This window comes from Dendrobates tinctorius, unplaced genomic scaffold (genome assembly GCF_039654945.1).
Source record: "Dendrobates tinctorius isolate UK_male_01 unplaced genomic scaffold, ASM3965494v1 ptg000103l, whole genome shotgun sequence".
Classification (NCBI taxonomy): Eukaryota; Metazoa; Chordata; class Amphibia; order Anura; family Dendrobatidae; genus Dendrobates; species Dendrobates tinctorius.
The window spans coordinates 1,617,728-1,629,752 of NW_027361771.1; the positions used below are offsets into that span (position 1 = coordinate 1,617,728).

The 12,025-nt window shown below is 45.4% G+C and overlaps 1 protein-coding gene across 7 annotated transcripts in view; it reads left to right on the forward strand.

The window, feature by feature from the left end:
• UNC13D (unc-13 homolog D) overlaps nucleotides 1-12,025 on the forward strand; it is a 152,694-nt gene that overhangs the window by 76,878 nt on the left and 63,791 nt on the right. For all 7 annotated transcript variants that reach the window (XM_073587917.1, XM_073587922.1, XM_073587916.1 and 4 more), the window contains 3 exons: nucleotides 2,260-2,329; nucleotides 2,436-2,540; nucleotides 6,530-6,619. In XM_073587917.1, coding sequence (XP_073444018.1) covers nucleotides 2,260-2,329; nucleotides 2,436-2,540; nucleotides 6,530-6,619 — 265 coding nt within the window. The remainder of the gene's footprint in view (nucleotides 1-2,259; nucleotides 2,330-2,435; nucleotides 2,541-6,529; nucleotides 6,620-12,025) is intronic.

The window sequence follows — 12,025 nt, forward strand, 5'->3', positions numbered from 1 at the left end:
CAGGGTTCCCGGGGCTTGAGCTGCAGGAAGAAAGGGAAACAAAGTAAAGGAGAAGCTAAGGGGCAAAGCCGGAGGTAACCACGCACTACAGAAGACGCTGGAGCACAAGGGGGCATGGAAGAGACACAGGGAAGGCAGGCAGGACTGACAGGCAAGACAGAGTCACAGGACCGCAAGGCACAGTTGGGGCACAGAGCAGACAGACTAGGCTGAAAAGGTAAGGGGCCTGTGGAGAGGGTGGACGCTAAGCGCAAGAATGCTAGCCAGGATAATCAGGCATCTTACCTGTGCAGACGCCGTGTAGAAATACCCGGTGGGTGCCGCCATGTTGGAGGCAGAGCCAATGGGTCAGAGTTCCCAGGGACCCTTGTGGTGGGAGGAATGCCACTGCGAGGCGCGAAGCACAGACGCGTTGAGACCTCAGGTGGGGAGCGATGGAGACGCCCTGGAGAGCGGGGACGCGCAGGAGAGCGGGGACGGGTTGGAGAGCGGGGACGCGCCGGCGAGTGGAGATGCGCAGGCGACTGCCAGCGGTGGGTGTAACAGCACAGACTGCTGGTATCATCTCTCTTTCAATATAGAGAAGTACATCTGTGAATTCATGATACCATCAATGAAATGTAGCTCACCAATACCATGCTATGCATGTCTGAAAAAGACTAATACTGCCAGGACATTGGCCAGATAGTGTCCACAATTACTCTATTGGTTTCATTCAATGGTTCCATCCGATTCCGTCAGGGTTCCTGTCATAGTACAGTTTTTTGCAGATCCCAACAGAAATCCCAATTTAGTGTTCGAAAGAGAGTTCTGTATTATGCCTTTCAGGCATTTATGAGTCATGTGCGTGCTCTGTGTGTTTCACGGATAGAACATGTACCCTTTATAGACTATAGAGCTGTTCACCTGTCCTTGTTTTTTTTGCTGACTGAGAGATCCACAAAAAGTCAAGGAGAGATGTCCATTTTTGAACTGAGTTATTAACAAAATGACCCATATAAGTCAATGAGTCAGTGAAAATCAAGGACAAAACATGGATGGCGTCTGTGTTCAATGTGTGTGTTCTTCATGACTAATATTGTAATGGAGAGGAGAAGCTTTACAATTTTTTTCATACGAGAAAATCACTCATGAAAAACTGATGGTAAAAACTGACACTGACCAAATACTGATGAAACCCGGATCAAAAACACTGATGAAGAATGGTCCATGTTTTTACATGATAAACGACGAACGACCGATTGAGGCCTAAATGTGAACCTAGCCTAAGGTGCATGGATACCCTTAGATTTGTGCTGCTAATTAATTTAGTTTTCAGAAGATTGCTTAGACTAAATACAATTATAGCAAACTATGATCTAAATTAGTTCTGTCAGTGTTTTCAGCTTCTGAATTTAAGGAGGGATGTTCTCATTCACTGACAAAACTTGAGCTCTTGAAATGGTAGCTATATGAATTACAGAGTGTTATAAAGTTGCAGAAAATTTTATATTGCTCGAACTTTATTTCCGTTGGACTGTAAAACTTTTCTGAGTATTTCTAATAAGTCTTAAGGGCCCGTCACACACAGCGAGATCGCTAGCGAGATCTCTGATTTTGTGACGCACCAGCTATCTCGCTGTGTGTGACACGCATCAGCGACCGCCCCCCCCTGTCGGGTATCGCTGATCATGCAGCAATGTCCTGGGCCATTTTTTGATTGTTGGCCTCCCGTTGGTCAGCGTGCATCGCTGTGTGTGGCAGCGGAAGACCAACGATCAGCGAGCTCCAAGGTATCCAAGGTAAATATCGGGGTAACTAAGCGCGCGTGTCACTTAGTTACCCGCTGTGTAACTTAGATACATGCGTGCTCGCGCTGGGAGCTGGTATCCAAGGTACACAGCAGGTACACACCAAGTAACTAAGTGATGCGCGCGCTTAGTTACCCGGTATTTACCTTGGATACCAGCTCCCAGCGCGAGCACGCAGGTATCTAAGGTACACAGCGGGTAACTAAGCGACGCGCTTAGTTACTCGATATTTACCTTGGATACCAGCGTCCTCGCTGGTCCTGATCGCTGGTGAGTCTGCCTGTTTGACAGCTCACCAGCGATCATGTAGCGAGGCACCAGCGATCCTGACAAGGTTGTATCGTTGTCGGGATCGCTGGTGCATCGTTTAATGTGACGAGACCCTTACTCTTTGCCAGAAAAGAAAGGGCTAATGGTAGGGCTTTCTTGCGTTTCTTTATCTAATACATACATACTTTCCTGTTTTAAGGATATTTAAAGATGCTCGCAAGGACAAAGGTCAAGATGACTTTCTAGGCAATGTTGTTCTTCGTCTGCGGGTAAGACTTTTTTGTGGTCTGGAGATTACTAATTATACTTTTACTGTTGTGGTCAACGGACTAAACATGAAAATGTATTTAAAAAAAAAGATTTGATTGTGTTTAGGATCTGAAGTGTAGGGAGGATCGCTGGTACCATTTGGAACCTCGGACAGAGACGTACCCAGATAGAGGACAGTGCCACCTCCAGTTCCTTCTGACACACAAAAAGGTAAGAACACTTTGGGACCAATTCATCCAGACTGGTGTAGTGCATGCTTATGGTGCACCACTTTTGCGGGATCAAATTTGTTAACAAGTGCATGACAGTTAATGAATTCAGATGCATCTTCTCTGAGGCGTGCGCTTCCATGTACTATGCCAGAAGTGCTACTCCAGTTCCATTTCTGGCATATAAAATGCCACAATTTTTTATTAAGTTGATGGGGTAGGTGGGTATGACCACGCCCACATCCTGCCCTGTCTTTTCTACATTTCCCTCCATTTTTTGGCAAGGTTGATTTTTTAACTAGATTGAAAACACCAAATGTCCCAAAAAATTTTTATAAACTCTCCATTGCGCAAAAAATGTGGGACTTTTCAAAGCTTTTATGCCCTTATATGATGCAAAAGGTTTGATGAATTCCACCTTTATTTTTAAGCCGTATCCCCGATTCATCAAAGCAATTTCACCAGAATTCTGGCGCAAATTACCTTGAATAGTCACAACATTTTGGTACAACTTGGGTTGTGCAAAAATGTTTGCAACTTTTGGTGTTTTCATGCCAATTTGTCTCGGCTCTGCCAATATCGATGGAGCTTGGGCTGGGTGTGGCATAATGGATGCATGGCACCGCAACTCATCTAATTCCTGACTAGGTATGGTGTTCATCAATCCAGAAATCTTACTCCAGTTCAGGAGCATTGCAATGTATCACATTACCAAGGCACTGATTGCTCCAGACCAGCAATTTTCTCATTCTGATGAATTGCTTTGATTATTTTGGGGTACAAGGTGGCGCCCCTGAGGCTCAGTCACCACAGAGGTCCTGCACCTCCTCCTGAGGTGTAGTACCCCACCATCCAGGCAAGGTGGAGACACCTGACCACACTCCAACACCTACACCCCACACCACAAAGTAGTGTAGCAAAGCACCTTCGGCGGCTCCCTGCTTGGAGTATAGCAAAGCACCCATTGGTGGCTCCCTGCTTGGAACACGAAACGTGCTGGGAGGTGGGTAGAGTTAGTTTATATTACAGAGAGCGGGAAGGGTTGAGGATTGAGAAGTCAGTTGGTTAGAGAGTTGGAGAGAAGAAGATCCCCGGAGAGAGGGATAGATGGATGGAAGTGCTGCAGCAGATCCCAGTGACCTGGGTCTGCTGGCACAGGAAAGGAAGAGAGAGCAACATAGACTGAAAGCCTGATTCTCCATAGAAGGAAAGATTAGTACAGAACGTGAGGAGTAAAAGAGAACAGAGGACGTGGGTTAGAAGAGAACCCTTCCTAGAAGTTCTAAGCGCAAGGCCGGGGCCCGGTCCCCGAGGTTGTATGGACACTAATGGTCCTGCAGCAGACACCGGAGGAATAGAAGTAGTGACCACTTTATTCCCACACAAGACTTGGGGGCACAACAGCAACTGGATAGTGAGCCGGGACTTAGTAGCAAGGAGTCCCCGAAGCAGGCTACAACTGTCTGCCGTACAAGTAGAGTTCATAAGAACATCGGACAGGAGAAACTCCAGTGTACTAGGAGTACTTCATTTAAAGGCACTATAAGAGGAGACGTTCAGAAAGGCACATGTTGGCGGAGTGTTGGAAAGGAGTGCTTCATCTGGCCTGGAGTTTGACTGAGTCCCTGACCCGGAGGACACGGCACGGACGCAGGCACCTGTGTTATGAATGAGTCACCTAGGAGGAAAAAAAAAGCAAGCTAAGCCCAGAAAACCGGAGAGGTTGGTAACTAGCGGATTGCAGACCCCTAATCCTATCCACAACAACTAGCAGTAGCCGAGGAGCATGCCTACGGTGGTCCTAGACGCCTCGTCACGGCCGGAGAACTAAATAAGCCTAAAGAAAGAAAGGGAAAATCTAAACTGCCCCAGAGCAGACGCCAAAGCAGTAGACAGCCCCCAACATGTATTGTCGGTGAAACAAGATGAAAACACAGACACAGGTAGAAAGATAGGCTGAGCAAACGATGGGGCCCTCGCTAACTAGAAAGGGCAGGAAAGAAAAGCTGCTATCTGCAATCACGCAAAAAACCCTGCCAAAAAGTATGTCTGATAGAAAAAGGCCCTGAAGTCGCTAGACTTCAAATCACTATATCAGCACTCAGGTATATTCTGAAGACAGAGCAAAAGAGATCAACTGATCAGAGACAAAAATGGGGATTCAGCCCAGTCCCAGCCAGGGCTGGCTGAACACAAAAACTAAGTAAACCAGACAAAAATTCATATGAACAATAGCAGAGAAAACTTAGCTTTAGGAAGGCAGGAACCAAACTGGAAACCAGGAGCCACAGTCAGGAAAAATCACCAGCAAGAAACTAGGGAGTCGGCTGCCTTAAATCCAATCAGAAACTCCTGATGTCCAATCGCAGTCCTCTTCCTCAGGTGGCCGGTCTCTGCCATTTAGATCAGCTTCATTACCTCCCTTCACCAACAGAGGGAGTCCAGATAGAGAACTCACTACTCCTCTGTCAGCACAGCCAGCTCCATAACCCTCACCAGAAGCCAGAGGCAAACCCGAAAATAAGCTCACAACACACCTGTTTGTACAACAGACTGTGAGTAAAGCTTTGGAACTACATGCCCTGGTGTCCTCCACTCATTCCTGCGCCAACCTGTCCAGCACTGTTACATCCCTGGCGCCAGACACTACACCATCTACGTGTCACTTCACCTACTCTGCTCTGAGACTACAGCCCTGCCTGTGGAGGGCTATAACATCATTGCTGCACCACACCATCAGTCCCAGAGGATCTGTCTGCAGCGTCGGATTACATCTTCATTGCCGAACACCACAGGTGGCGTCACGAAACACTTATAAACTTTCTTCAAAGTAAGCACACTGCAACAACCCCCCCCTTTTTTACATTGGGCACCCAGGGCCACGGGCCGGGTCCCAGCTGCCACGACATCTCCCAGTGAAGCTCATCGGCCCGGTACCGAGTACCCCACAGCCCTGGGAGGGCGACCCACAAGTCTCATAAAAGTACTATTTTTATCTAGCAGCATAGCCATTGGAGTAGGTATAGGGGTTTGGTAGAAGGGTGCCATATAGAAATCACTTTATCAAGATGTTGTTGCTCCTCAACATTATTGCATGTTCCTATATTGCTTTTCTTATATATTACTTGTATCTCTTTTATATTTGATTTAGTCTATACTCATGTTAAGTTTATGGCTTCTCTTTGTCATATACACCAGAAAAAACTCCCAAAAGCAATCTGTTAACCATAGGGTTCATGGTAAAAGAAAGCATGTGTATTTTTTTTTTACTGGACTCCTATTCATCATTTTAAAAAGCTTCTCCTTTGGCTAATTGCTAAATTTACCTTTATTGTTTCATTGCCTTGCTTTCAATGTCTAATTGTCCGTTAAGCCCAGATTTTCTCATATTCAAGTATTTAATTAACTTGAAAGCAAGGTGCCATAGCAATTGTTGCCAATGTTTCCTCATAGTGGTAAAACAATTCCTGAACTTACAGGAGTAGTCAAGTCCCATTCTGTCCCAGGTTCCATCTCAATTCCCCAAAAAATGGTATTCGGACAAAACCGCCAACATAGCCATAGAGTGCGGTGACACAGTTGGAGTTTAAATGTAAGGTACTATGAACTTTTTTTGCCAGCACAGTGTACTCTCAGATCAGTACAAAAATGTAGTCTAGCAGCAGTATATATATTTTTATTTTACTTTAACATCACGATATTGTACATGTACCTGTTACTAGTCCTTAACTTCTTAAATGATAGGGCTCTTCCAGATCCGTGTTTTTCGGTCCGAAGTCGGATTGCAATGCACGGACTGGCTGCACACCTCCGGACCCGAGTGTGACAGCTTCAAATAAGTATTTCTGTGAGGCTGTCACACCCGACACAGGAGATGTGCGGCCAGACCATGCATCGTGATCCGAAATCGGACCAATTCTGAAAGAGCGCTTAATCTTTCGTGTTCTGACATTTTATGGTAACTTTTTTCTCATACATGTCCAATTTCAGAGAGCAACTATGTTGAGCAAAAACCCCAGCTACATCGTCCACCGACAGCTACTACAGCAGTTTGTACGGCATGAGGTCACCTGTCACCAGGTGTGTTCCCTTTAATATTTTAATGAAAACCAATCCATTTATTTTATCTTATTTAGGTTTAAATCACTGCTATATTTTTTTTATGAAAAAAACACAAAGAAACAAAAAAGTTTTGCTACAATTATGTTTTATTTACAGTATTTTTTATACATATTGTACTCCAGTCTTTTCTGTTGTCCGGCATATTTCTTCACTATGTTCTCCTTACTCAGCGAGTTCCCATCAGCACCTGCCTGTAAGGCTAAGTTCACATTAGTGTTCGGGGGCTTTGTGGAGGGCTGCGAACTTCCTCCATTAAGCTCTGCCTACTTCTGCATACTTCTGCATGCGTCCTGCGTACCTATCTGCGTACTATACATGCTGATGTATAGGGATGTATGCGGATGCGTTGTTTTGATGTGCCCGCCGACTGCACTGGACCTTGAAAATCAAAGTCCCAGAGTCTGGAGGAGGAATGGAGAGGCCACAGTCCAAGCTGCTTGAGGTCTAGTGTGAAGTTTCCACAATCAGTGATGGTTTGGGGAGCCATGTCATCTGCTGGTGTAGGTCCACTGTATTTTATCAAGACCATAGTCAGCGCAGCTGTCTACCAGGAAATTATAGAGCACTCTAACAAGCTTTTTGGACATGGAAATATCATTCTCCAGCAGAACTTGGCACCTGTCCACACTGCCAAAAGTACCAATACCTGGTTTAAAAACAACAGTATCACTGTGTTTCATTGGCCAGCAAACTCGCCTGACCTTAACCCCATAGAGAATCTATGGGGTATTGTCAAGAGGAAGATGAGAGACACCAGACCCAACAATGCAGATGATCTGAAGGCTGCTATCAGAGCAACCTGGGCTTCCATAACACCTCAGCAGTGCCACAGGCTGATCACCTCCATGCCACGCCACATTGATGCAGTAATTGATGCAAAAGGAGCCCCGACCAAGTATTGAGTGCATTTACTGAATATACATTTCAGTAGGATAACATTTCGGATTTTAAAACATTTTTTCAAGCTGGTATTATAAGGTATTCTAATTAAGGCTAGTTTCACATTTGCGGATGGAGGAGCTACGGACTTCCTCCTTGAAGCTCCGCCCCCTGCTGATGCGGCGAACAAAGCAAACTCCAACATGCTGCATTCGGCGCAGGTTGCCGCACCGTCAAAACGACGCATGCGGAGGCGACCTGCGTACCCAATGCTAAAGATAGGTACGCAGGCCACATCCAGAAGTATGTGGCCATAGGCGGAGCTGACCGGAGGAGGAGCGGCAGGGGGCGGAGCTTCATGGAGGAAGTCCGCAGCTCCTCCGTCCGCAAATGTGAAACCAGGCTTACTGAGATAATGACTCTTGGGTTTTCATTGGCTGTAAGCCATAATCATCAACATTAACAGAAATAAACACCTGAAAGAGATCACTCTGTATGTAATGACTCTATATAATATGAGATTCACTTTTTCTATTTAAGAACTGAAATAAATTAACTTTTTGATGATATTCTAATTTTGTGAGATGCACCTGTTTATGCAAATATAAAAACAGTTTTATTCAACAATAAATATGACATATACAATCAGTTTTATCAGCAGGAGATCATCACTAGACTAGACTAGTAAATCTGAAGTCATCCAAATTCATGAGCTCTGTATAACCCCACCCACACCACTGATTGGCAGAGGACCAGTTGTCTCCTGCCATGTAGTCCTCCTGCTTTGTATAACCCCTCCACCACCACCACAGATTAGCTGCTTTCTGCCTATTCACAGTGTATACAGAAAGCTGTCAATTAGCGGTGTTGGTGAGATTATATAGAGCTTAGCATTCAAAGAACTGGGATATCTACAGCAGAGAAAACAAGGATTTTATAAAAACTGCATCAAGCACCCAGTAAGTGATACATCTCTGGAATCAGTGTCTCTACCCCCACATCCTGTAGTTCTCAGATGAGACAGCTAAATGCTATTGACATAGTACCTTTAATTTAGTCTTGTTACCTTTCAAATTAAATTGGAATTGTATGATGGAAAGTACCAGATTATTTATACAACCCTTGGCAAAAATTATGGAATCACCGGCCTTGGAGAATGTTCATTCAGTTGTTTAATTTTGTAGAAAAAAAACTAAAATCAATTAAAATGGCAACTTTTTGGTTTTAAGAAACACTAAAAGAACTCAAGAAAAAAAAATCTGGTAGTCAGTAATGGTTACTTTTTTACACCAAGCATAGGGAAAAAATTATGGAATCACTCAATTCTGAGGAAAAAATTATGGAATCACCCTGTAAATTTTCATTCCCAAAACTAACATCTGCATCAAATTAGATCTGCTCGTTATTCTGCATCTAAAAAGGAGTGAGCACACCTTGGAGAGCTGTTGCACCAAGTGAACTGACAGGAATCATGGCTCCAACACGAGAGATGTCAATTGAAACAAAGGAGAGGATTATCAAACTCATAAAAGAGGGTAAATCATCACGCAATGTTGCAAAAGATGTTGGTTGTTCACAGTCAGCTGTGTCTAAAATCTAGACCAAATACAAATAACATGGGAAGGTTGTTAAAGGCAAACATACTGGTAGACCAAGGAAGACATCAAAACGTCAAGACCAGAAACTTAAAGCAATATGTCTCCAAAACAGGAAATGCACAACAAAACAAAAGAAAGAATGGGAGGAAACTGGAGTCAACATCTGTGACCGAACTGTAAGAAACCGCCTAAAGGAAATGGGATTTACATACAGAAAAGCTAAACGAAAGCCATCATTAACACCTAAACAGAAAAAAACAAGGTTACAATGGGCTAAAGAAAAGCAATCGTGGACTGTGGATGATTGGATGAAAGTCAAATTCAGTGATGAATCGTGAATCTGCATTGGGCAAGGTGATGATGCTGGAACTTTTGTTTGGTGCCGTTCCAATGAGATCTATAAAGATGACTGCCTGAAGAGAACATGCAAATTTCCACACTCATTAATGATATGGGGCTGCATGTCCGGTAAAGGCACTGGGGAGATGGCTGTCATTACATCTTCAATAAATGCCCCATGTGAACTGCATTGTATTTTATATGGTATGCATTGCTGAATTTCCACCACTTTCTCATGCTCCTGAATGCCCCATGTGAACTGCATTGTATTTTATATGGTATGCATTGCTGAATTTCCACCACTTTCTCATGCTCCTGAATGCCCCATGTGAACTGCATTGTATTTTATATGGTATGCATAGCTTACCCATCTTCTTGTATCCAAAATTGTACTCCATCTTGTTATCTTTGCCACACATCTAAGTGGTATGTATAACCCCTTCCCCCTTTTATGACCTCTGCTTAACTATGTGCATTTGGCCTGGGCAGTCACACCTCACTTTTCACTCACACCTGATTGTCTTTAGCTGCACATATAGTCACCACCATGGGTCTGCTCCAGACGTAGTCGGCTCCATCAATTTCAAAGTACTAATTTCTAAGTACTTTGAATTAGACTTGAATTGGACTGGAATTGACTGTAAGGTAACGGACTATAACACCACAACAATGTTTCGCCTTCTTTTTACTATCACCCCCATACTACTCTATTTCTCCCTAACTCCTGCAATCCCTCCACTCAGTAAGGAACTAGTCATTTCCCCCTCCATCCTTCCCAGCCATCTTACCTCTTCGTCACAACTGTTCCTCCACATACAACCCTTTTTCTCCAAACACACACGGCCACATCATGTCCTATCCTGCTCCCACCTTCTAATGCTCTGTCTACAACTCCTTATTGCTGGCGACGTATCCCCAAATCCTGGCCCTCCTCAACACATCCCTACACTCACTTCTACCACCCTGCCACGATCCTCTACACGTCTTCGCAACCATGATAACCTCAAACCCATTCATCCAACCCCCACTCCCTCAACCCCCTTACCTGGAGCCCTATGGAACGCACGCTCTGTCTGCAACAAGCTATCATTTATCCATGACCTCTTTATCACCAACAAACTCTCCTTCCTCGCCATCACTGAAACCTGGCTCACTCCCTCTGACACAGCCTCTCCAGCTGCGCTTTCCTATGGCAGATTCCATCTCTCACACCCCTCACGCCAGCAACAAACGTGGTGGAGGAGTTGGCTTGCTCCTGTCTGATACCTGCTCCTTTACCCCAATTCCTTTGCCACCCTCCGCTACTCTTCCCTCATTCGAGGTGCACTCCGTCCGCATCTATTCCCCCTCCAACCTCCAACTGGCTGTCATCTACCGCCCCCCAGAACTAGCCCTCTCCACCTTTCTCGACCACTTCACCACCTGGCTACTCCATTTCCTTTCTGCTGACATCCCCACCATCATCATGGGTGACTTCAACATCCCCATTGACACTTCCACCCCGGCTGCCTCTAAACTTCTATCACTCACGGCTTCCCTCGGCCTCACTCAATGGTCCTCTGTGGCCACTCATAAAGATGGTCACACACTGGACCTTATCTTAACCCTTCACTGTTCCCTCACTAATCTCAATAACTCACCCCTCCCCCTGTCTGACCACAACCTACTGACATTCTCCTCCCTCTCCTCTCCTACTGCGCAACCCCGGCTCCATAAACTCGCTCACCCTCGCAGGAATCTCAAACACCTCAATTTACAATCACTCTCTGAATCCCTTCTCCCTCTTACAGGCATAGCTTCCCTTCATGACACAGATGCTGCTGCCACCTTTTATAACACCACAATAACAGCAACGCTTGATTCGGCTGCCCCCCTCACGCAGAGCAAAACTCGAACAATCAACAGGCAGCCCTGGCTGACCAGCCTGACCAAAGAACTGAGACGGGTTTCCAGGGCCGCTGAGCGGAGATGGAAGAGAACCCATTCTACTGAGCACTTCAACGCATACAAGCAGTCCCTTGCCAGCTTTAAGTCCACGCTCTCTGCCGCAAAACAAACTTACTTCGCATCTCTCATATCCTCCCTGTCTCACAACCCTAAACAGCTCTTCAACACTTTCAATTCTCTACTCCGTCCCACAGCACCTCCTCCCCCTTCTCTCATTTCTGCCAAAGACTTTGCCTCCTTCTTTAAGCAGAAGATTGACACAATCAGACAAAACTTTGGCCCGCAGCCCCCAATGCCCCTCTTAGCCGCTCAGCCCTGTTCTGCAAAAGCCATCTTCTCCTCCATGACAGAAGATCAGCTCTCCACCCTTCTGTCAAGATCACACCTCACCACTTGTGCCCTCGACCCACTCCCGTCTCACCTCATCCCTAACTTGGCCACAGTCCTCATCCCATGTCTAACACACCTTTTCAACCTTTCACTTACAAATGGTGTCTTTCCCTCATCCTTCAAACATGCCTCAATCACACCCATCCTCAAAAAGCCCTCCCTTGACCAATCCTCTGTGTCTAACTATCGCCCAATATCTCTTCTCCCGTAT